Consider the following 27,068-nt stretch of genomic DNA (forward strand, 5'->3'; position numbering starts at 1 on the left):
ATAACGAATTTTATAGGTACATACAGCTGTGGTTTGGTAGCAATGGTTAAAAAAACATATTAAATATTCTGACGGCCTTTTTTGGTTGTAAATCATTATACATGTATATTAATATATATCATGTATATTAATAGTTATAATCATTTGGTGGCGTTGCCAACCGTACACTACAGGTACCTATATTATGTACATTCCACTTAGCAACAATGAGGAAGAAAATTTATGGAAGCAGCGGGACAGGTCATCTTCATATTCACGTATTATTAAATGACTTTTTTACATCTGGTATTATTACTCTCCAATAAGGAAGCTTTAAGAGGTTCTACAGCTTTTAAATCCTTATAAAAGCTTCTGGGAGATGCTTATTTACAGGTATTGGTTTTTTAAACTAGATTTTGTAATTGAGCTCTGTCATGAAAGTATAATTTTGAAATAAATTAAGTCGCTTGCTATTGTTACTTTGGCTGTAGATAAGTAATTTAATAAGCTATTATTAATATCCACTGTTGCAATGACAAGTCAATGATATTGCATGGCTGTGTTGAAGAAATGCTAAGGAAGCTAAAACAAGAAACTCGCAAGGCTTTAGAAAATTACCCCGTTTCTTATAATATCTGCACTAAGTAGGTACTTACTTACATTTGTTTTTAATGATTTCATATTGGACTTAAAATACTAAGCTTATTAAATTTATTCTGATTTAAAACATTTGAAAATGCCTACTGCTACTTCTCGACTTACATTCTGTATTAAATAAATAATACTGCTTATTTTGTTCATAAGTTATGTTTAGTTTACGATTCAGCACAACGCATAACTCTTCTAATGAAATAAAACTGGATGATGGCTAGTTCACCAACTGATATGGTCCTAACTCAAAAAAAGAAGTATATTCTAACTTTTTAAATCATGTCACGTTTGGAACGCGCTGACCGTGGCCCTATAATAATTATTATTCTTTTAATTACTTCAATATATTTATTACCTACACATTCCTGAGTTTTTATTGCCGGTAAAAAATAAATTGATCACAATCCGTGGTTGGGCAGAAATGGCTGTGGGCTGATGTCATGTCTGCCGAAGAACCGAGGGTCTAGTACTTAGTGAGTATATACTTGGTAAGTATATCTATGCTTTTACTCGAATCAAAGGTTCACATCACAGAAAACTATAATATTTTAAGGTATTATCATAATTTCTTACTGTTGACTTTTGACAAAGTGAGTAAGTATACACATATATTAATGTGTATGGAGATCGATAAAGAAAACGTAAGTAAACTTTTTTCGTTCATAAAATAGTCCATCACTAGGTATTATATGTTTAAGTATTTGTATAACATCTAGTACCTACTAGTAGATGGACCAATTCTCTCCGTGCAACTAGCGAGCAAAACCGCTACGATTTCTCTGTTTAGATTATACTTTCTAAATGTATGAATTTTGTATCTAAACCCGCATCATGGTTGTTTCGCGATTATCCACAGATATACCTTCTATACCAGTATTACCTTCTTATACCAAGACAAAAGATAAGTAGATAAGTAAGCCAAAATTATGCCTGATGTCTTACGATAAGGATTATAAATTATAATTATACTAAATATAAATAACCGTGGTTCTTTTCTGGACGCTTCCGTGCTTCGGACGGGACGGCACGTTAAGCCGTGGGTCCTTGTTGCTGCTTCGGCAGCAGTCGGTAAGCCTAGTCAGAGGCCGTCGGGCAGCTTGAAAACATCTGGCAGTCGGGTTGCCCACTTACCCGACAGCTTCAGTGTATTGTACTCATTCATAAACGGCGATACGGCTCGCGACCTATCACGTGAGTACAAAATAGTAAAAATGTAATGAGTCACCTCTGACTACCCCTTCGGGGATAACAGTCGTGAGCATAATATATATTATTACATATTATGTATGTATGTATGTATAAATAACCGGCTAAATCTAATAGGCCGGGTAAAAGGTGATGTCACAATCATGTTTCCTTTGACTTGTAACCTCCCGCGTATTACTAAATCAGCTGACTGTATAATAATGAGACAGTGACATAGATATTGCTATTCCCTCACTAGCTTGCCTTGCGGAACTTTGTCACAGCAACGAGCAGAAAGGATGCTGTATGAATTGTATTATATTAAATTTTACACACATCTACGCATACAACTTTAGTTTTTTTTGTGACCTATGATAATCATTAGCAATAGATCGAATTTAATCATTTATTGAGAAAGATCGTTTGGTGCTGCGCGCGAGTGCCAGATCAGCGTCATAGGCTACTTCTTTATGTTTTAAAATCTCAACCATTTGTGAAGTGTATTTAACTGAAATATTCACTTTTTTTTGTTGAAAAGATAGCTTAGGTTGGTTTTATCATCGCCACCGCGCAATACTGTGCGGCGCGCATGCGCGACCCACGAGCATCCTTCACCTTCGATTGCATCCACTGCATCAATCACCACAATACTCGATAACAAAACAAACTCACGATAACGCACTTCTAGAAGTTCTTCCCTCTCGCTTGGATGGATCCGAGTGAGAGGGACAGATGCAGGGGTGAAGGAAGGTGCTTTCTACTGTGAACTTAATCAAGGCTCTCAGCGAGTGAATGACATGTGTGAGAACAAAAGGACGATTACATATTATTGTCCTTTTCAACCGACTACAAAATAAAGGAGGAGGTTTTCAATTCATCGTATGTATGTATGTCACATCACAATATTTACAATCACAACTGATAAGCGGTGCTACCTAAGTAGGTATATTATTATGTTTAGAGATTTTTTACATTTCCTGATAGTAAACTGTGAGGGAACTTTGTCCCTGGTGTAAATAGGAACCTACATATTTTTTTCAGATAATAATTTGATATGGATTGTTTTGTGTTATGAATTAAAAACATTAGTCATACGTCGCATACAGATGATTCAACAATAACCGTCACAGTGTTCACATGTATTATTGTGCGATTAAAAATATAATATACCTATATAATATACAGGGTAGATGTTTTCGTTGAGTAGATATTTTACTTTTTGTATAAAATAGTTTTTTGGGTAATTTCAGAGTTAGGTCAGGTTATAATGAAAGTACCTAGCTAACGGCAATCAATCATTTATGACTACATGACGTGTTTTTTATGTATGGAAAACATCATATGAATCGTAAATAACGGGTCCCGTGTGAATGCGCCCTTTGTACCTATTGGCCTGCCAAAGGGAAGTATGCTGCTGAAATTTCATATATTATGTATGAAAACATAAGCACTGAATACCACTGACTAGGCCTCTTCCTAAACCCGCCACTGGATGCGATCTATGGCTTTCCGCATCCAATCATTACCAGCAACCTTTCGCAAGTCGTCACCCCATCTAAGTACTACGTACGACGACCTCCGGCTGGGGGTGGCGATTTTAGTCTTGCTTTGGTTAAATTTAATTTAATTATTATATTATATGCCTAGTAGGTTAGTGACCCTGACTACTGAGCCGAAGGTCCCGGGTTCGAATCCCGGCTGGGGTAGATATTTGTTTAAACACAGATATTGGTTCTCGGGTCTTGGATGTGCCCGTAAAATGGCAATAGGCCCGCCTATTCATTGGGACTAACATAAACACTGGCGAAAAGTGGGTGCAGTAATGCACCTCTGCCTACCCCGCAAGGGAGTACATTAGTACAAGGTGTGAATGTTTGTATTGTATTGTATATATATATATATGCCTAGCTATTATCAAATAATTATTGGGTAGTCCCATATAACATCCTTTAACTACAGCCGTCACAAACTTGTTTAAAAAATGTAACGACCACAAGTAAATGCACTTTAATGGGCAAGTAACGATTTATTGATGTTATTTACGTAAACAAATTATTAGGTGCGGAAAAATATTTAGATTAAGTACAGTAATTACTGATTATAGGTATGGAAAGTTAATTGTGGCTGTCATTAACTGATTACTCGGTATTTAGGTGTACGGAATTCTCGCGCCTTAACTGTTAGGTATTTGTATGGTAAAATATTAGTTGTGTAAAAAATATGACTGTCAGTATTTATATTATATTAGGTACTTTTCTAAATTTAAAATATAATATTTAAACAAATTTTGAAAAAAAAGGTGTATTAGTAGGATTACCGGCTGAGCAAAAAATTCATAAAAATATACTGAAACTTTTAAAAATCAGGTCAGTTTGATTGTGAGCTTTTCAGAGTACAGAGAGGCACAAATAAGTTTTTTTCTTTTTATTATACTAACCATGAACCGTTACTAAAAAAAAAACTCTTATCTATCTGTCGGTACCCAGACGATAGTCCGTGGAATTTCGGTTAAAGTACAAAAAAAACACTAAAGTATCTACGTTTATACCTGTCTGCGCCGGCGCAGAAGGGTCACTCCATCACGAAAAAAAAGAACGAACGAACGAACAAAAGCATTAATTAAAACAGTATTTTTCATGCAGCAAAACAGAGTCACGATTAACGCAAATCCGAAACAGTTTTTCCTAAGGTAAAGTGACCCCTCAGGCTGGGTTCCATTTCTTCGGGCCTCGTTCTCGTTACACAACACTAGCTTCAGATTCTAGAAAGCACGATGCATTGCCAATGTGCCACCAGGTTCTAGCTTCTAGCCACACCTCTGTATAAGGATCTAATGTCTAACTGCAATTTTTGCAGTTAAACTACCTACTTTTACTTAAAGAGTGGTTTTTATGTGATGTTGTGTTTTTATTTTTCAACCCACCCCCTTTATATAAAAAAAATATTTGAACAGCATATATGCTGTTTTTATTATATTATTTTTGATAAGTACTTATTTGGTTTATTCCGGCGCGGCGTAACATCTAATAAAGTATTACTTAAATAAAATAACAAGACTCGTAAACTCGAAAAAATTACACCTAAATGTATACTGCACAAAAAACAATCGCCACTAGCACTAGAGTAAAAAAAAATATATAAAGCAAAAACTTACAATTCACACCCTGTTCCTTGCCACTGCAACCAAAATAAAAGGCGTTCTAAAAATCTGTTTCGATCGTAAATAATTCCGCGCGACGATAGAAGCGAACATTCACGCGCGCGCGTGCGTTCTATCGCCAATCTACTTCACCACTGCCGCAGTTACCCACTAGCGACCATTGCCGTCTGTTAGTAATTTGTAATACAATACAATAAGCATTCCTGCAGGGCTTACATGGAGCTAAAGTTTCGCAGCGCGGAAGGTGCGTGGTTTAGCTATTAAGTTAGATTGAGAATAAGACCTTTATCATTTTGTCGATGACATTAGATTGCTAGTAACCACTAATTGTGTGTAGGGAGTATTAAACTGTATTATTATTATGCCCGGAATCTATTATGTTCTGATTAGGTAGGTTTAGGTGTCGTGTAAAAGATGACTCCAAGGGCCTTCGCATGATGAGTAAACTATGATTTCCTATTTTATGATAAGTAATTGAATTCATAATCATCAACATCAGTGACTTCAATACTTCACGATGGTAGCCTGAAATAACGTTAAATTGATATTAAGTATAAATCATATTTCTTAGTTTGTTAGTATTCTATCTATTCTATTCTATTCTCTGTGGGGGTTTAAGTACCTGCACCTGGCTCTCACGAATGGAACCTTTGTGCATGTCCCCAAGGTCTAAACTGCCTTCCTAAGCTTGGACCATTTCCCACCACGCTGGTCCACTGCGGGTTGGTGGGTTTACTTATCTAGACGTGTTAAATCTAGATTTTCAGGTTTCCTCACGATGTTTTCCTTCACCGTAAGAGGGATGGTGTGTACCATCGCTCTTACGGTGTATTGTACTTAAATTCAAAGAACTCGTTGGTACATGTCAGCGCCGGGCGCCGGGATTCGAACCCGAATTTCGAATTCGAATCTCTGGCGTGAGAAACGTGTGCTACCACCGGGTAAGAAGGTATCTGTTTCATACATAACATGTAAGCTTCTTTTAATATTTTGAGCTGATATGTTAATATACATGCCTAATTTCACGTTTATGTCATAAGTAAATTTTCTTATAATTTGTTACTTTTTTCATTACTTACCTAACTAAATCGCTCCATGTAAACCCACCCGTAAAAAGAATCTTACAAAGCTCGTTAGCTATTACTCGATATTTGACCTTATTACGTGGTGACAAATTACCGGTTTTTATTATTTCAGAATTTAAGTGCCAATTTCTCCATAGTTGGTTAGATTATAACCTGGTATTATAGTGATTGACTTTTGACACATCTGTCAAGAATTTTATATGGAAATGACGTATAATTGACTAACCATCCCTGGTCGGTTAGATAACCGACTGGAGAAATTGGCACTTAAGCTAACGAGATTTGAATTTCCCAATTCTACTACCAGTCCACCAACCCGCACTAGGCCAACGTGGTGGATTAGGCCTACAACCCTTCCATCATTGGACGGAGACCTGTGCCCCAGCAGTGGGGACTGGGGACCTGATGAGTTGTGATGATGAAGAAACATTCTGATACAAAATAAATAAAACCAATTTTAACCAACGTTGAAATGTGCCGTTTCAATACGAATAGAGCTTAAAGCTGGGTCCAGACGAGTGTAACGTGAATGTAATTACGTGTAATTTAGCGTCAACAGTGTGGAAGGCACGCGAACTCGACCAAACGAGCACTGCGCGCGCTTTTGTGTTTGCGCGAAAAACCGACAGCCGATGGATCAACCGCGAGCGTTACATGTAATGCTCGTTGTGATGTCCACACGTAGAATTCGTGATACATTACATGGTGAATTACATTACACGTTACACTCGTCTGGACCCGGCTTAAGATGCGTTTACCCCGTTGATGAAATTTGTCTACCGACGGTTTGCACGGTGTTCAAGAGCAGTCAAAATAACGCTTTTCAAAGCATACTGTCAATCATTTTACACCTGCAGCCTTTGGGTTAGCTACACGCAGCGAGCATACAGCGACCTGCGAGTCCAATATAACAATGCATTCAGGGTTTTGTTGGGGTTGCCGTGGCGGTGTAGTGCGTCACAAATGTTTGCTGAGGCGCACACGGATGATTTTCACGCGATTATGAGGAAACGGTGCGCCTCGATGATGTCTCGCCTCCGCGGCACCACCAACACTATCCTGAGTGTGTTCGCAGACCGGTGGGACTCCCCAATGCTGCGTCATTGGGTGTTACGTCACACCAGTTATGCATAGGATTGGTATTAAGTTAAGCACGTATAATTATTATTTATTTGTTTTAATAACACTACATAGAATAAGATAAATTGTTACTAACACGCTATGGACTACCCAACAAACATTTTACCCTCAGTTACAGCTATTTTTATAACTTTAACCTGTATAACTGTGTTATAATTATCTCAGTTCTAACATAAAGCGATAAAGATGAGTTAACAAATGAAATTAGTGTTAACAGCAGGTTTAAGTGTTAAAATGGTATTAGTCAAAGCAATTTTAATTAAGATGTTATAGGTTTAAACTGTTTCTAAAACCTAAAGCTATACAAGAGTGCCCACTGACACCTGTTAACACTTATGGTTGTTAAGTGGTTTCCTTTAATACTCATATAAATCTTTAGGTGTCATATTGAATTTAGGCTGCAGGAATTGGTTATAAAAGAGATTTTGTCAAGAGTGCAGTAAGACAAGGTTCTTACAGTGTTGGAAAACTCAACAATGCAGTTTTAATCTTTAAGGTTAACTTAACTTACGCTTATTGCGTTAGGCAAGTAGACTGTAAAAGTAACGGTGTTAAGCAAGACTGTGCGGATCGACTAAGACTGCATAATACCCTTGGCTAAGGGTGTTCTATTTCAAAAAGTGTAATAGATGACTTAGGTGAGTCTATATGTCTTAAATGTAAGTTCGCCATTTGCATTGACGACCTAACCTATACATTGCTGGGATAAACAATATTTTGCTTTAAAATACTTACTTATTTATGTGAATTTTGTCATTCCAGTCATGCCAATTGATTTATGAAACTAATGGACATACAGCAAGGATACAAAAAAATACAAAATTGAGTCGTCTATTTTATATTTACTTATGTTTCATTTGAAATCCTTAATAAATTCGGAGCGCATTAAAATTGAGGTGGGAAATATGGTATACATTACAGTAAAATTACAATGGCATATTATTTTCAATTCACAAAACACGTTAAGTCAAGTAAATATATTATATTTAATGTTATTTAGTAATGATCAATACTGTCACTCTAATACTGTCGCGTATGATTGCTGTTGACACTATTATTTTCAAAGACATACAACTTGTATGGTAAAAGTGTATTCGAAAAACGGTAACATACTCACTTAACCCTTTTATACCAAACAAATAAGAGTTAGGGAGTCAAATAACCATTCTACAACTACAACTATACCGGTAAAAGTTCTAGCTGAGAGGGATTAAACGCTCTTCTATAGTAACTTTAGCACTTCAATGACACCGTACTACAGGCTTTCTATAACTTAAACACTTCAATGACACCGTTTTACAGACTTTCTAAAGCCTTTACTCTCAAAATCGTGGGCCTCTTTCGTGGTTATAAGTGAGTTAGAGCACTCTCCTACACTCTTATACAGCTATGTCTTAACACTTTAATTTTCGAATGGAACCATTATACAAGTTATATGAGAGTTTTTTTAACGCTACGATGTTAGTTGGGTATGTATTTTGGTCTGAAATAAATGATTTATTATTATTATTATTATATTATTTACTTTGTCAAAGTCTGTATGTTTGTGACTTTATTCATTGGTAAACAGTAAAAAAATGCGGACAATTTTGTGCTTTGCTTTCGTAAGTGTGCATACCATCTTGTTCGTACATTATTTATCTAAGTATAACAATAATTGTTTTTTCATCGCATGACGTTCACTCACATATTATAGACAATATGCGAAAGATTTCCTATCAGATTCCAACATTATCACCTTAGTCATTGATTCTAGGTAAATCACGGAAAATCTTCTATTTATTCAGATCCGGCAAAACTCACGACCACAGAATAAATAAATTAATTGTAACTATTGCATTTAATATAAACATGGTTTTTCTGAATATTATGGTGTAACTATTTACGCAAGCAAATACCACATAAAACACGACTTGTATGATTTTTACGATAATAGGAATTATTCGACGTAAGCAGAATCCCTTAATCCCTCAATATTAAAATTAATCTGAATGGTACTTATCTAACTTTTTGGAAAATAATACAGGGTGCAATTTTATCAATCAAGTTCCCGTTGCCATATATTATAATAATAGGTAGGTATATGCTGCCTCCCTAGCATGGGGCGCTCACTGCTAAATTTTGAAAATTTCATCTGGATGTAAAAACGAGGCCATGTCATATTTGACAGTAAATTTGGTAGTCAAAATATGTAAATTCTGGTAAATTCCTTGCACAACAAAGTTAATCAAAATTATCTCTTGCTCTGACATTATACTGTCAGAGCAAGAGACAAACTATTTAATTTTGATTGCCTTTGTTATGCAAGTCACCCAAAATCCTATTGTCCCACTATTGACATCTATAGTGCATTGAGTAAGAATGGAATCTTCCCAGAAACCAGAATACTCAAAATCACATTTACAAGAACAGCAGCGCCCAACATATTGAGAATAGCAATAACTCACAGCTCTGTGGTTATTCTATTTATTATCAAAATCTACAGGGAACTTTACTACTAAAGAGTTATGGTTTGCATTTCGGCAATATCTACAATACATTTCGAAAACACTAGAACTTTATACCAATAAATGTAATAGTATTTTGTTCGAATATTAGATTAAGTATGTTAAACTATTTCATAATATTATGATTGCGATTGTAGTAATACCTTTGCAGTTTAATGTTTTGGTTTATGATTTAAATACTTATTCATTTTATTACGCCTTAGATGGTACTTGCTTCCATATATTTATTGATAAAAACAACATAAATTGGCAATAAAACCTTTATAGACACTTATTTACCTTTGCAGCTACTGTGGCAATTCCCTTTTCCCAGATCACATAATATTCCACTGTAAATCCTTTACGTAAGTATGCACTTAAATTTAATCCAATAATAATGCTCACTTCACTAAAGTCACCGCTTACACTATAGTTAATTAAATTCCACGGAAAATTACAGAAACAAATTTAATGAAAATGAGTCAGGTTTGTTTTCACTGAAATTCTGACAGCTATTCGCGCATGCGTACAACCGGCCTTCATCTGAACTGAACGTTTCTGCGTATTAATATACACCTTATAAACAGGGGGAAAAAGTTTATATTGGGATATCAACTCTTATCATGGTGTGTTGTATTCAACATGCTTGTGTATTTATAGATGCTGAACCGAAATTTCATTATTAGTGTTTGTGCATAATTAGAGGATAACCTTGCTTCTCGTACAGACCTACTTAACTGCCGCATTCAGAGACAGAGACAAAAAATCCCTTATACCTATTTTGGTTGCTGCTTCGGCAGCAGTCGTTAAGCCTAGTCAGAGGCCTTCGGGCGGCTTGAAAACATCTGACAGTCGGGTTGCCCACTTACCCGACAACTCTGTCAGCATAAGCTTACTTGTGTTGGGGTCCACCAACCCGCATTAGGCCAGCGTGGTGGACTAGGCCTAAACCCTTTCTTCATTGGAAGGAGACCCGTGCCCCAGCAGTGGGGACGTGATGGGTCGTGATGATACCTATTTTCACCATAGTCTGTTAGATCATTAACACCCCTGTTATACATTGTCATGTTATCAATTATACGTCATTTCCATTTAAATTCTTTACAGATGTGTCAAAAGTCAACCACTAATCCCTTATTATCTATCGGTCCCAGTTTATGGTGAAACTGGGGCTTAGCATGTCAATACAAATAAAGATGATAAGTTAAATTTTTAGTGGGCATTAACGTTAAATGACGTCTCTGAGTACGGCAGTTACCTAAACGTTCATAGCATAAAGTTATTTTTCTGTGGTACATAAGTACTTAAATATTCTTAGGCTGTCGTTAGTATTTTATTCTGTACGAATAGTTGGGTTAGGAGTTAGGAGGCAACTGGCACGCCAAAATGTAAGGCAAATTTGCTAGTTCCAGAAATGACTACACGTTGGCGCTGTTCTTTTTCAGTGATTTCTACACAAATTACTACACTTTCAGTCAAAACATGGTCAAAACGAATGACTTTAAGGATCCGATAAAGTCCAAACTAATACTTATCTTACGTTGATGCAAAATATAAAACCCCGCTCCTGTACTCCTCTTATAAACTGATGAATATGTCATTGTATTGGGATAAATGTATTACACCTCGGTTTGTAGGTAGATAAATGGTCGAAGTTTGTAGGTCAGTGTTTTATAAAAACAAACATTTGTCGAATAAACAGAACTATTCTGTTCTATTACAATTACTCGAGCGTTCGTCCCTGAAAACACATAAAATGCAATAAAAGAGGACCGTAGTTAATTTGAGTTCCGAATTAATTAATCTAAATATAGGTTAATTTGTCCAGAGTCGTATGAAATTTCAGCACTTCGAACGTGGTTTTCTGTGGTTTTATTGTGTTTTTTGTAGCATAGAAATGTTTAGAATGAAAATTCAAGTTTTAGTGATTTTATTGTTTAGTTTAACAGGTAGGCTTATTCTGTGAGGTATATAATAATATAATTTTGTACCTGAAATGGTCAGTAAATTGAAATTTAAAGGTACAGAAGGGCTAGTACGGGGCGCATATAAGACGTGACAAGAGTTTTGCATCGCGCTCACTCACATCGCGCAGCCTCAAGAGCGAGCGCGACGGAGAACTCTTGTCACGTCTTAATAGCGACCTGTGCTACAGGGCCAGGTGTTGCAAAAGTGACATAGTAAGCTGAAAGCGGGTTTCAGTGGTCATCCTGAACACCTTTTGTTCATAAGTGCAGCGATTACAAGATTTTCGAACCTCCGTTAACGTTGTGTATCGTCAACTGTCACTGTCAAAATGTAAGGCAAATTTGCTAGTTCCAGAAGTGACTACGTTGGCGCTGTTCTTTTTCTATATTTGTACATCGCTAATATATATATACAGGGTGGCCCAAAGAGTGACGTCCAAAGGAAAATGTATGATTCCTTAGGTCAAGGGGTAGCCAAATCACCCCCATGTATGTTCAGCAATTTTTAGTAGTTTAGGAGTTATGATTTTTTTTCCAAATTTTCTACGAAAATCGACCTCAGTGGATTAATTATGTTTTATTATTTTTTGGATAACTTTTTTAAAGCATTTTTTATTTTTGTGTCATCCTCTTAAGTTGTTCTTTTAACCATAAAAGTTTCAGCTTCCTAGCTGTAATGTAAGTTAGTTATTTTTTTATCGAAAGTTCGAATTATATCATCGAGCTAGACTGCTCTGAATTTTCTACTTGAAATTAAAAATTGAAAAAGATATTCTCATGGTGCCTTATTAATTTTAAAAACTCCGCAAGGTTCAAAAATTACATAAAAATAAAAATAAACTATTGCTTAATAGGGTATTATTTGCAGAAAAAAGCCTTCAAAGGTAGCTGGGTGGAAATTACCTAATTAGTAAATTGTTTCAGAAAGTTGAAATATTCCTGTTATGTCATTACTAAGGACTAATTAAGATAGACAATGTATCAAATTAAAGAGAAAATTAAATTATTTACTTTTTTTAAAAATTTAAGTTACATTTTTTTATGTAAATTCTTAGAAAAAGTTTTAGTCTGAGTAGTAAGATTTATGAGATAATTTTATTAATAATAATAAGTAAATAAACTCTAATAATTATTTTACACATTTACTCACAATAAATTTTCAAAATGGCGACCTCCCATAGCAATACACAACCTACATCTACGCAAGAAATTTTCTTTAAGTCGCCTATACGCTTCTCTGTTTCATTCAGATGTAACTTTTTGGCAGATGTCACATTTTTGAGAAAAGGTACTTTTTTTTTACATGTTTAACCTTTTGACAAATGTCATATTTTTTACATTTCTCACTTTTTTTACTTAAAGAAAATTTCTTGCGTAGATGTAGGTTGTGTATTGCTATGGGAGGTCGCCATTTTGAAAATTTATTGTGAGTAAATGTGTAAAATAATTATTAGAGTTTATTTACTTATTATTATTAATAAAATTATCTCATAAATCTTACTACTCAGACTAAAACTTTTTCTAAGAATTTACATAAAAAAATGTAACTTAAATTTTTAAAAAAAGTAAATAATTTAATTTTCTCTTTAATTTGATACATTGTCTATCTTAATTAGTCCTTAGTAATGACATAACAGGAATATTTCAACTTTCTGAAACAATTTACTAATTAGGTAATTTCCACCCAGCTACCTTTGAAGGCTTTTTTCTGCAAATAATACCCTATTAAGCAATAGTTTATTTTTATTTTTATGTAATTTTTGAACCTTGCGGAGTTTTTAAAATTAATAAGGCACCATGAGAATATCTTTTTCAATTTTTAATTTCAAGTAGAAAATTCAGAGCAGTCTAGCTCGATGATATAATTCGAACTTTCGATAAAAAAATAACTAACTTACATTACAGCTAGGAAGCTGAAACTTTTATGGTTAAAAGAACAACTTAAGAGGATGACACAAAAATAAAAAATGCTTTAAAAAAGTTATCCAAAAAATAATAAAACATAATTAATCCACTGAGGTCGATTTTCGTAGAAAATTTGGAAAAAAAATCATAACTCCTAAACTACTAAAAATTGCTGAACATACATGGGGGTGATTTGGCTACCCCTTGACCTTAGGAATCATACATTTTCCTTTGGACGTCACTCTTTGGGCCACCCTGTATATTAAGTGTTTTTTTCAGTAATGGCCAAGATTTACGACATTTTGACAGTAGAGAGAGACATCGCTACCGAAGCTGAGCACACACTGGTTGAAGCCCACACAAGGAAAACTTTTACATGCAGATCAAACAATTACAAACACAAAGTTGGTCAAGAACATACCCATGTATATCAAACCACTCATAATAAAATAAAACCAATTTTCATTTGTATGACTATCGTTTCATAAAATCATTTAACTTTCAGCCAATGATTTCAAAAGGAAGGATACGCCCTTCAGATGGTTTGCCCTGTCCTTACGCAGTAATATATATGTCAATGCTTTCAGATCTTTTGTCTTACCCTTAGGGCCTGCTTAACAATGTCTGGATAATGGGACACAGACATGTTGTCACTGTCTAAAACGTAATTACAGACAGTATGTCTTTAATCCCACAGGCAGCACATCTTGCACCCCGCCTTCTGGTCTACATACTACCCACTAACGTACAACTCACGTGCAATGAAACAGTTCCACTTTCAAAATGTCGACACCAAATTACCTCAATTTGTTAAAACATTTCCTTTAGAAATTGAATATCGTTTTAAGTTGATAATATTCTGATGAACTCTTAAACTTTAACAGTTAATGTATTTCAATATTTATGACGGTAGCTACCTTTCTCCGTTCAAAATTAATTTGGTAATTTTTAACTGGAACTTTTTAATTGCCCGTGAGTGTATAATTCCACCATCCATCCCACCAGATACAATGGCTGGACCCGACCGGGCAGCCCGTCCCTCGCACCGACGCCAGGGTGGTGGTCCACCATGTGACGTCACGGGTTGGGGCCGCAGCCGTGCTCGTGCTGACGTCTGCTGAGGTGCAGGACACTGGGGTGTGGACCTGCCGCGCTCGTGGTGCGAGCGTAGATGTGGCTGTTTGTGTGATAGGTAAGTAATACCTGTAGAAAAACAGTAGGAGATATTTCAAAACGTAGGTACTAGCTATTTTTTTCTCAGTGAGCGGTATCATATATTATATGGTATCATGGGTAACATGGGTTTTGAACTTTTGATCCAAATAGGACAGATAGATATCTCGATAGATATTAACTCGGGTTAACTAGTGAAACATGTACCTATATTCTTGTTAAGTGAATTAGATTTGTTTTCCGAAATTGCCTAATAGACAGCTTACCGGTCTTAGTGAAAACCATGAACTGAACTGAACACAACAACATTTTCAGAATCAACAGTATTCACCAGCTCACACCAGGAGCTCTCCGTAGACGAGGGCCGAGCGGCAACCCTGGACTGTGGGGCGAGAGGCAACCCTGAGCCACGGCTGGCTTGGTACAAAAATGATGAACAGATCTTCGGTAACTATCCTTCTGCTCCTTATATCGGTCCTTTTACCACGACTATTATTTAGGATTAGTGAATAGTGTTTTGGAAACGGATGCATCAGTCGGCAATAGAGTCAGTAGAAAAACAAGGTTTATCTGTTTATCATCATAATCATAACCTATTTGCTGCTAACTGCATAATTGTAGACACCTCACGCTCATTGCTTACCGACCACAAGTTCGTCACAATTACAGTACACAAAACCTAAAAGACGTGTGCCATCCAGAAACAAAACCAGATCAGCTGAGAGTAGCTAATAACAGAGACCTCACCTCATCCGTACTTTCTCTTACAGATGAGGACAACTCAACCAAGTACCTAGTAATGAACAGGTACAGCACACACGGGGTCCAGTCATCTCTCACCATCAAGTCTCTGACGTGGCCAGACGGCGGGCAGTACGCCTGCCGAGCAGTGCAGGACCATCCGGCCATGGAGGCGTGTTCTGTGACTGCTGGCTTGGTGGTTACCTTACATGTTCGTGGTTAGTAAAATGTATATCCTAGGGAATAAATGAAAAACCTCTCGTTTCCCTGGGCGATTTGTAATAACAAATGAGGACGAGGAAATGAAATGAAAACTATAACGTCGTAGATATGTCGTAGTCGGATCGCATAATCCGCCGTATAACATTGCAGCTAGGTAGCCGTATTACAAAACAGGGCCGCTTTTCATTGCGGACTATATAAACTATATAAATAACAGGAAATATAATATCACTGCAGTGCATCTACCAATAAATATTATCCTTAAGCTATTCATTCTAACTACATTTCGTTACCTACTTATTTTTTCAGAGAAACCGATATTTGACGACGTTGACAGTATCCGCAATGCTTTTGCCAGAGTAGACGAAAGGTAGGTTGTCACTTTGTATTGTTAAATTACGCATTATAACGTTACAATTTAATGCACACATTTTCAGCACTCAAGAGCAGTAAATTTTTCCTTATTAGTGAAATCCACACCTAACTAATTTCAGAATACAGTTAAACTGCACAGCCAACGGATACCCGCCACCTGTCTACTCTTGGTTCCTTGAAAAAGACAAAGACGTCTTAGAAGACCTGAAAAATACTGAATTTTCAGATTCATTCTATAATATTACTGAAAATACTCTCGAAATAGTGACAAATGAAATAACATTTGGAAGGAGGTATAGATGTCGAGCTGGCAATACTTATGGATATGCTGACAAAGTATTCGTTGTACTAAATGTAGAGAAACCTACTGTGCCTTCAGTGGTAAGATAACAGAATGTATTTTATTTTTTAAGCTTATTGCTTATTTACCTATATCCGACTATTTTCAATAAAGAGAGTTGAATCTTTATCTAATGTTATGTTTCAATTTATTTCAGATTCATTTACTTAATAAAACTGAAAATGAGCTTATGCTTTCTCTAATTTGGGATAAAGATGTGGTTTTTCCTATCGATGGTAAGTATCCATGTATTGTGTATCAGTTTTATTTGAACTATACAGAAGACAGATACAGCCTCTTTTAACTTTATTTGTAACTTTTACAGAAATATTGGTTCAGTACACAGACGACGAATTTTCAGATATCTCAGAATGGATACATTTGTATGATATTATTACGACAAGTAACGAATCACTTGGTAAGTGTTATCACTACTTAACCTCCTAAAAACCTCCTAAGACTAGACTCAGTAAAATCTATGTTAAATTGCTTATTTTCAGAGTGCCAAGTGAAACTAAAAAACCTAGAAAGCGACACAGAATACCGTGTTCGAGTGAGAATCTCGAATGCCGCTGGTCAATCCGAATGGTCAGAATCGTATTCTTTCCGCACTAATTCTGACGATCTAAGAGCCCTCACCACCATTCTAGAAGAGCAACTCAGCGTGGGCATCTATAGTTTCCTGCTACTTGTAACTGTGGCAGTGTTTGCGTGGATTAGCTGTTGGTGGTGTAAGAATATACGGTGGTGATGTAGTAGAAATAAACTTGTTTACGCTACGAAATTGTAAGTCGTTTGTGCCTTTTTCGTACAGTTTTTATACGAGATACCTAGAGTAAATGTTAAGCAGTTTGAATTCTGAAAGAACCAGATTTTAAATTAAGAGAGAAATCTTAAAAGTCATTATTTTCTGCTTTTATGATCGTAAATAACTAAATGAAATTTAACTTATTTTAATTTACTTATTTTACTTATATTTACGTTTATTCAGTTAACTGATGTTGTATTATTTGTAATAGAGTAAAATAGTATTCAGTTTTAGTTTCTTGTTACTTGAATGTACCTATAATATTTTAAAGCATGAAAACAGGGGCAAGAATAAAACAACATGTAATCAATTTTAGCCCTTTATTTAAGGAACAGAACTAGTTAAGTTATGTATGTTATCAATATACCAAGTGGACTGTAGTGAAATGTACACCAAAGCATGTAGTTATTATATTATATATAAGAAACAAGAACACTTAGTGTTGATGAAGTAATATTGAAAACAATGTCTATAATATTGTTTCGTATGTTTTATATAACTTTATATTAAGTATAAGTATATACACAAATTGATAGTTTATTCACAAAAGACACACATTGTTTGTGGTTTTATTTCCGTAGTTGTAAAATTATTTATCAATGGCCAGGATCTTATTTATTTTTTATAGTGGCGGATTTCTGATCGGGAAATACATAATTATATGCAGGGTGAGGAGGCATTCACACAAATGCAGACGTAGGGTACATATTAATTATATTAAAACCTCGAATCAGAAACCAGATCACTAAAATAAAGCTCTACCTACTATTAAAATAATTCTATGTATAATATAGTAATAAACTGGTTCATTAAAACGTTAAACAATGTATTTTTTTCATAAAATTTATAATTATACATATTAAGCCAACATCGATATTAAGTAAATTATTATGAGAATGCAACATGTCAGTATTTAAAGGTAAAAAGTTATTGTATAGCATCGGACGATTACTGAAAATCAGTCTTCAAGGACTAACAGAGCACAGGGTGTTCTTAAAGTCAAGAATGAATGTCAAAGTCAGTGACGTAGTGGTCAAATATTTGTAATTTGGTTATTAAATGTAATTACTGGTAAACGAATCAACCGTTAAATCATCGTATTGATGTACCAAAATCTACGATTATTGAAGAAATATGATATTCCTGTCTTTGATGACTCTTTTTATTTATGAATACGTATAATTTTAGTGACACCCTGTGCTAATGTTTATTTTATAAAAAGCCTTTCTATGTTACTGTATTTAGTCTTAGGCCAGTTCTTCGTGAATAATTTGAATGATGACAGGAAGCGAATAGACAGTTTTTAAATAAGATAATTTTTTCACCTTTTCAGGCACTATAAATTAATGTTAAACCTTTTTTGAAACAATGATAAACTTTTGCTCGGTGCCTTTTTTATTAAATTGACTAAAGTATCTGAGTATTTTTTTATTTAATAATTGCCACACAAAATGTGTTATGTTTTTTTTTTATATAAGGATATTAGTTAAATAATGTTAACTCATTGTCGCGAAGATTTTTTCTCTTTACTATCTACAAAAATAAAATAAGGTAAGACTTTATGAATAATGGTAGGTACCTTAATGCTAACCTTACAAATATTTTATAACATTTCCAGTCATTAGCCACACAAAACGACACAGCAATCAAATTGTTTTAACAAAAGCAACATTAAAGTATCTAGCTAAAACTATTCATATTTTATTACAATTTAAAGTAAATTTAATAAATTAAAGAGTGTAAGGGATTGCTTCCTGAAAAGATTATGTACTATTGAAGATACCAAACAACGTTTGCCAAAATAACTTTTTTTTTGTGATCAAAATTACTTAGAAGGCAAGAGAAAGGCTAGGTCTTAATTGAAGTAGGTGTTTATAAATTATTAGAACACTATCACATATACTCAATAACTGATAACACTAATTCAATAATATTGTCAGTCATCCCTGCAGTGCTCGATCAATAAATTATTTATGATTTAAAAATGCATGCTTTGCACGTTTACATAATTTTTTCATAATTATAATATGATAGCGAAAACAACACCTAAATTACATTTCAGATTTTGCTTATCATAAACTCTTTCGTTTAATAAAGTGAGTTGATACATACTCCTCTTTTGTAACTGACGAATTCAATCAAATCAACAATAAACTAGGTACAATTCTGCCGTACTAAAATCATCTTGAACACACAGATGAGTAATAGGTAATATTATTAGCTGATTGCCTTATGGCATAGGTACATTAAACTTTACAATAAACATTTAAAGCTTTAACGTTTTTTTAATCAAAACGAAATAGAATTCACCTTTCCTACATTTACCTATGCAGGATGATTTTTTTAGTTATGAAAATTAAATAAATTGGGTGCAATTTACGAAACTCTTCCTAGAACTTTGCATCATAATTTATACATTGCAGATATAAATAAATAATCATTCCACCGGCAACCTGCATTTCAAATAAGAATTCTAACCAGAATATGTCAGCATTCAAACCGAAATAGCTAAAATCTATGACAGACTATAATGCGGCAAGTTACTTGGCGACCCTCCTTGCGGGGTGAAAGAAGTGGCGGGGGCGAGGTAGCACGACATGCTACACACGTAGAAAAGTGTGCCCGGATTAATCTCGCGATAGCTTGTAACTATTTCTGACGTAAGTAAAATTTTATTCTATGACTGTTCCCGTAAATGTCATATTTAGCTTAAAATTTATAGTTTGACAGCATTAAAATTTGGATGTTTACCTTCAGAATATCTACCAATTTGAATTTATTTATGTAAAAGTGTTTTATTTTATAAATCAATTTCCATGTCACTTTCATGTTCACTCTCTGTTTGAACTTGTTCATCGTCGTCGTCATCCTCATCTTCATCATCGTTTTCATTAACTTCAATTATAAATCTAAGACAAAAACCAATTTATGTTTAATTTACAATAAATTATAAATAAACAATAACATACCTGTCCAATACATCGTCAAATACTCAATCAGATTTATAATATTCGTCTTAATTTTTTATGACATGGTCGTCACAATTTCTGCACTTTTTAGGCGAATAATTAGAGAAAAGCAACTCTAAGTCTTTTATCTCTTTATCTAAGTTAGAGTCAATCGAAGTTCTTGCGAGCTCGCCTTTCACGTACCGCCACACAAGTTCAATAGGATTTAATTCCAGGTGGTATGGGGGTAGGCGAAGCACGATATGACCATTTTCTTTCAAAATTTCATCAGTTTTGTAATTTTTCTCTGTGTTTTGCTCATTAATTACTTTCATTAAATCACATAAATTTTGGTTGCTTTCCTAGTTACAAGAACTGACAACTGACGCACTGTCATATGGACTCTTCGTCTTTGTTGTTTACTTTTTCGTATCTGACTGCGCAGTACCAACTCTTTAGCCGCGTAGCATGACTGATCCGGTACGCTGTTCTACAAGAAGCCCCTATATTGGGACATTATACGATTTGTTGTTTTTAACGTTATTTTGTTGACGAATTATAGATACCTAATAATAATATAATGATAATATTAAAAAGGCCTCAACACTCATCCTAAGACTAATGGTCTCAGAATCAATGATCTCATGTGGGTCGCACTCAAATTATGACAGACTATATTAGACATGTGGCCGCCTCGGCTGCGCGGCCGAGACTGCCGTAACAATGACATGCAGTGCACGCGTTGCCGTTCCCCGCTACCCTCCCGCTACCCGCTGTCGTCTTGGGTACCTCGTCCCCTCCGCGTCTTTCACCCCGCAAGGAGGGTCGCCAAGCAACTTGCCAATCTATAGCACTGAGTTGCAAGAAGGAACTTTAAGCTAATGTCGGCATTAAATGTATTGCTGTCTTCGAAAGTGCCTATAAGGACAGAAAGAGCCAGACATACTTTTAATGCCGAGATTAGCTCCTTTCTGCAACTCGGCAAAAGAACTTTCGACAATCTAACGCAAAACCACACATACAGCGACAAAATACATCAAAGCTAAGACCAAGGACGGCAGGGCGGTTACTCCTGAGCTGGTGGTGGACGGGTGCTCCTCAAGGACCAGCCACTCGGAGAAGCCGGCGGCGTTGCGCGACCGCACGCGCGTGTAGAATGACGTGCTGTTCTGGAGTGGACCCACGGAGAAGAGGGTGTCTGGTGGAGAGAATGTGTATGATGATTATTATAGGCAGGTAAGGTCCAAATGAGTGAACCATCTTAGGCTGTAAATTGTTTTGTTTATGAGACCTGTGTTAGAAGTGTAGGTAGAAATTGTAATGGATTAGGAGTTTAGGACGTACTCAACCTTCAAAATCTAATTCATGCATGTTTTCATGGTCTACACTGTCTAGTACCTAATTCACCAGTTTGAGGCACCATCTCATGCATCATCACATTTTTGGGTTATTTATAAGTCCCAGCAGGTCCATATTGATATGATTTTAATTGACGTATAGTTAATAACTAACCGTCAGGATCGTAGATGTCGACGGGTATCTCCACGGCGCTCTCGGAGTCCCAGTCCGGCACCACGTACCCGTCCACCACCGGGGTCAGTTGGAAGGAATAACCTGGAAATGAAACAAGACATAATTTAAACCCTTAATAGAAATACTTGCTGTCGTTGAAACTGTAAAACTTGTAGCTGAATATAAAATATTGCATTGCACAAAGTACTACTGTAAGAAAAATTCCATAGTATCATCAGTATCAGCCAACAATCGTTCACTGCTAGACATAGTCAATCAGATTGACCATTGATCGACCACCACGGAACGACACACTATTCGTGGCCTGTCTTATTCAAATAAAATCTAACCCCCTTATTCATAAAAAAGTTATAGGACACTTTAGCTATTGAATTGTTATGTCCCTCTCTGTCAAAGAACAAATTGCTAGCAGCTGTTGAATAGCTAAAGCATTCTATGACTTTTTTATGAATAAGGGGGTAAGTCTAAGGTGGTTGGCTACTACGCCTACTCCATACAAACTTAGAGCACCTCTCCCTCCGTTTTCTACTCTAACATTAGTATTTATAGTCTATCGGATCTTCAATAGTCAAGACAAATGCTTCGTTACCTAAAACCCGGAGGTTCTCGGGCTGCTCGGCCACCTGCGAGTCCTCGGCGAGCGGGCAGCTCGAGCACGTCACGTTGAACAGGATGTCGCTCACCGTGCTGTTTATTACTGTCACCTGGAAATGTATATATAGGATAAGAAGGTTAGTTTACAATATCTTGCATCTGGTTCAGTCATTCTGGAATCCTATGCTTATCCCATTATTCACTGTAAGAGTGAGGTTAAGTGTATGCATTTTAATATAGTCAGATCACCGTTATCATCCACTGCTGAACATAAACCTCTGTGGTGAGAAGCGGGCAACGGGCATGTTATCCGATTAAGCTACCACAGCTCTATCTTTTCTTTCGCTCGGCTTCTCTTCTTCTTATGTTAGTATTGGTGACAAACAGGAGTTCGAATCTAGCCACCGTAATTATAGGATCTGCTAGTCTGATTACCGCCAGTCACTGATTCCCCTGATTACTCTGAACATCAGTAGGGCTAGCACGGGGTGCAAAGAGCGCATGTCAAGACGTGACATTAGAGCAAGCGTGACGTAGAACTTTTGTCTCCTCTTCCGCCCGTTGCTAGGCTAAACAGGAAGACTGTTATCATGCACCCCTATCAGAGGGTTAGGCAGTTTTTAACAGCATGCGGATTTATTTGATCATGCACGCGGAATTGCCCAGCACGCGTTCATACAAGTATTTATTGTAACGTGTGGAATATGCACGCGAGACACGGGAAAATGGCGTCCATCCCGCGTGCGTGATGAAATCCGCATGCTGTTAAAACAGCCACTTACAGAGTCAGGAGGCTCGGGCTTGTTCCCCAGCGTGACGTGGAAGATGATGGAGACAGAGCCCTTGGAGTTCTTGGCGGAGCACTTGTACTCGCCGAGGTACGTCTCGTCGTACATGCGAAGGGTTAACACGGACGACATGCCGTCTTCTGATTTGGCGATCTGCGGAGATTGGTGAATTGGGAGCGTTTATTAATAAAGTAGCAGAGCCGAAGGTTTACTTAGCTGACACAAGGGGAAATACAGGGGTATACTGAAGCAGCCAAATATAAATTTAAGGTTAAAAACTTTAATTAACTTTAATTTTACGAGGGGATTTTGAAAATATAAAATAAAGATCCTTGATAAAACCGATAAACACTATGAGAACAGATAAATACAAAAGTACGTTAATTTTTAGGGTCATGCGATACTATAGCACCAGGTTGATCAAGATGAATGTAAGTTACACACGTCCATTTTATAAACATAAAATTACACGTTTTTTCTTCGATCTTATTTTTAAAATCAATTACGCCAAGTTACTAGTTCTCGACAGTTAAGGTCCCCGTGCACTAGGCAGCTTGGCTGCGCAGCCAGAGTTGCGGCAGCAGAGAGTGCGCAGGGTTCCTTAAAGGAATGGGCGGACTGTCAGCAGCTGACGAAGACGATGTTGATGACATACCGTGTCTCCGTCGGGGATGCGCTCGTCAAAGCCGTCCTTGCGGCGGTGCCACTCGAACTCAGGAGGAGGATTCGCGATGGTGTTGCAGCTTATGTTCTTACTGAAATGTAGTAATTATTGTAACTTTAGTTTAGTTAACACATTAAAGGAGACTTGCACGAGACATTTAAACATATTTAAATGTATTGCTCGCTTGCTTTGACGGTATAGTGTCAAAGCAAGACATTTAAATACGTTGAAATGTATTGTACAAGTCTCCCTTAACTCGCGGGAACATTACTACTACTACTACTACTGGTTCGGTCGCTGGCTCAGCGACCCGAAGTGGATCTTGGCCTCCAACATTAAAGTGCGCCAATCTTCACTTTTCTGTGCCAATTCTGACCAGTCGGACACTTCCAGCTCTTTCAGGTCTTTGGCGACTTCGTCCTTCCAACTCGCGGGAACAGCTATATTTTATAAATTAAGTTACTATTTATACTTACGTTTCATTAAGTATCGCGTAAATTTCTTGTGTTTTATATTTGGTTATGTACATGTTCTCCTCTTGAATGGGCTGGTCCACCAACAGCGGCTTATCTGGAAATGGTAAACATTCAACAAATTAATAAACGAATAAACACTGTACAAAATGATGTTTGTGGCTCTCCTAATCTATAATTTAATGGACATACCTACATATAAGATAACTGTGCGTTGGATTATTTGAAGCTCTTTAGTTTTAGCATGGCTTCGTTCAGTTTACCATACTATATGTAGTATTCGAATGCTCTCTTAGTTTAGCGACAATCTGTGGGCGGCGCGCGGTACTATAATATGATTATATTTAGTTTAGCGCCATCTGTCGGCGGCGCGCGGCACTACAACAACAGCACGACGAGCTGGTAGCGCTTGTCGGTGTAGTGCGACAGAGCCTCCTGCGTGACCTTGCACACGTACTCCCCCGAGTTCAGGTGGTTCAGGTTGCCTCACTCTATGAATTTCGCGAATTTTTAAATTCTGATTTCAGTTTCGGGCTTAGATATACCATGCTGCAAATGCAGATTTCGGCTTAGTATACCCTTTTTGCAACACCCTGTATTAATTTTAGTGCCATCTGTCGGCGGTCCGCGGTACTACGACAACTCACGTTGCACGACGAGCTGGTAGCGCTTGTCGGTGTAGTGCGAGAGAGCCTCCTGCGTGACCTTGCACACGTACTCCCCCGAGTCCAGGTGGTTCAGGTTGCGTCACTCTATGATTATATTTATTTTAGCGCCATCTGTCGGCAGCGCGCGGTACTATTAAATTTAGCGCCATCTACCATAGAGCGCGGTACTATTATATTTAATTTAGCGCCATCTTTCGGCGGCGCACGGAACTTCAACAACTCACGTTGCACGACGAGCTGGTAGCGCTTGTCGGTGTAGTGCGAGAGAGCCTCCTGCGTGACCTTGCACACGTACACCCCCGAGTCCAGATGGTTCAGGTTGCGTCACTCTATGATTATATTAAGTTTCGCGCCATCTGTCGGCGGCGCGCGGTACTACAATCTTCTTCTTCTTCTTTCGTTTCAGTGAACATGCGAATTTTTAAATTTGTCGCGAAGTTTTAAATAGCATTCTGGTTGGCCTGGAGTAAGTCTTCCCGAGTGCAGGTGGAAGGGTACTTCAATATGATTATATTTAGTTTAGCGCCATCTGTCGGCGGCGCGTGGTACTACAATATGATTATGTTTAGTTTAGCGCCATCTGACGGTGGCGTACATTACTAAAATAAGATTATATTTAGTTTAGCGCCATCTGCCGGCGGCGCGCGGTACTACAACAACTCACGTTGCACGACGAGCTGGTAGCGCTTGTCGGTGTAGTGCGACAGAGCCTCCTGCGAGACCTTGCACACATACTCCCCGGGGTCCAGGTGGTTCAGGTTACGGATCTCTATGATTATATTTACTTTAGCGCCATCTGTCGGTGGCGCAGGGTACCACAATATGATTATATTTAATTTAGCGCCATCTGTCGGCGGCGCGCTGTACTATTATATTTAGTTTAGCGCCATCTGACGGCAGCGCGCTGTACTACTATATGATTATATTTACTTTAGCGCCATCTGTCGGCAGTGCGCTGTACTACTATATGATTATATTTACTTTAGCGCCATCTGTCGGCGGCGCGCGGTACTACAATATGATTATATTTAGTTTAGCGCCATCTGTGGGCGGCGCGCGGTACTACAACAACTCACGTTGCACGACGAGCTGGTAGCGCTTGTCGGTGTAGTGCGACAGAGCCTCCTGCGTGACCTTGCACACATACTCCCCGGGGTCCAGGTGGTTCAGGTTACGGATCTCTATGATTATATTTACTTTAGCGCCATCTGTCGGTGGCGCAGGGTACCACAATATGATTATATTTAATTTAGCGCCATCTGTCGGCGGCGCGCTGTACTATTATATTTAGTTTAGCGCCATCTGACGGCAGCGCGCTGTACTACTATATGATTATATTTACTTTAGCGCCATCTGTCGGCAGTGCGCTGTACTACTATATGATTATATTTACTTTAGCGCCATCTGTCGGCGGCGCGCGGTACTACAATATGATTATATTTAGTTTAGCACCATCTGTGGGCGGCGCGCGGTACTACAACAACTCACGTTGCACGACGAGCTGGTAGCGCTTGTCGGTGTAGTGCGACAGAGCCTCCTGCGTGACCTTGCACACGTACTCCCCCGAGTCCAGGTGGTTCAGGTTGCGGATCTCCAGCTGGTAGTTGCCGGCTTTCTCTTTCATTATGTACTTGGCGCGGTTTTCTGGAATGAGAGAGAAGGGTTGTTGGTATAAGCTGGTTTTGGGAGAGAGTATTGTGGGGTTAACGGGTTTTATACTGAAGGTCATGACGTTATGTACGACAAACATAAGTGTAGAACCTTAGAGATATTGAATAAATTGGCAAGAAGACAATGCAAAGTTGATGTGATGAGGTGAAGTTCCAGTTGATACATCCTAATAGCTTTCTGAAATATTTAGGACCATCCGCACTGAAACACGCTAAGAGACTATCTAGGCGCTAACCACCCTGAGCGGACGACACGGTCCTACAGATTTTAGAACGTTTGTTTTACTTAGCTACTCGCTAGGTGTCTCGCTAGTAGGCGATAAGCAAACCGCCTACCTGTCCGGTCGCAGCCTAAGGCTGCCTTCGCATAGGCAGTAGATTTACTTAGCGCCTAGCGAGTCACCAAGCGAGTAGCTCAGTAAAAGGAACGTTCTAGAATCTTCGTGAACTGCCGCATTGCGCGCTTGGATCCTAACTAGTCGCTTAGCATGAATTGAAGGGAAGAAACATGTT

The 27,068-nt window shown here is 37.4% G+C and overlaps 3 protein-coding genes across 4 annotated transcripts in view; 1 reads left to right on the top strand and 2 right to left on the bottom strand.

Annotated features, from left to right (window-relative positions):
• LOC125488514 (ATP-binding cassette sub-family G member 1-like) overlaps positions 1-10,133 on the bottom strand; it is a 49,569-nt gene extending 39,436 nt beyond the window's left edge. The window contains exon 1 of one of the 2 annotated variants that reach the window (XM_048624713.1): positions 9,987-10,133. The gene's annotated coding sequence lies outside the window, so the exon portion shown is untranslated. Of the gene's footprint in view, positions 1-4,969; positions 5,122-9,986 lie in introns of those variants that run through there. The other variant, XM_048624712.1, reaches the window with a different exon arrangement.
• Positions 10,134-13,839: 3,706 nt separating this feature from the next.
• On the top strand, positions 13,840-17,177 carry LOC105390254 (peroxidasin homolog). Its single transcript, XM_048624425.1, has 9 exons — positions 13,840-13,962; positions 14,564-14,750; positions 15,047-15,178; positions 15,502-15,690; positions 16,004-16,064; positions 16,189-16,450; positions 16,567-16,645; positions 16,735-16,827; positions 16,910-17,177. Exons 1-9 carry the CDS (start codon positions 13,840-13,842, stop codon positions 17,158-17,160), a joined length of 1,377 nt encoding a protein of 458 aa, XP_048480382.1. The 3' UTR covers positions 17,161-17,177.
• Positions 17,178-21,019: 3,842 nt separating this feature from the next.
• The window catches only part of LOC105390255 (neural cell adhesion molecule 2), a 119,602-nt gene continuing 113,553 nt past the window's right edge, over positions 21,020-27,068 (bottom strand). The window contains exons 5-11 of the mRNA XM_038118989.2: positions 26,374-26,529; positions 24,221-24,314; positions 23,736-23,835; positions 23,075-23,233; positions 22,288-22,402; positions 21,678-21,779; positions 21,020-21,363 (exon numbers count right to left, since the gene is read on the bottom strand). Of these exons, the coding sequence (XP_037974917.2) occupies positions 21,167-21,363; positions 21,678-21,779; positions 22,288-22,402; positions 23,075-23,233; positions 23,736-23,835; positions 24,221-24,314; positions 26,374-26,529 (923 nt within the window). The 3' untranslated portion in view covers positions 21,020-21,166. The remainder of the gene's footprint in view (positions 21,364-21,677; positions 21,780-22,287; positions 22,403-23,074; positions 23,234-23,735; positions 23,836-24,220; positions 24,315-26,373; positions 26,530-27,068) is intronic.

Source organism: Plutella xylostella, chromosome 12 (assembly GCF_932276165.1).
Source record: "Plutella xylostella chromosome 12, ilPluXylo3.1, whole genome shotgun sequence".
Taxonomy (NCBI): domain Eukaryota; kingdom Metazoa; phylum Arthropoda; class Insecta; order Lepidoptera; family Plutellidae; genus Plutella; species Plutella xylostella.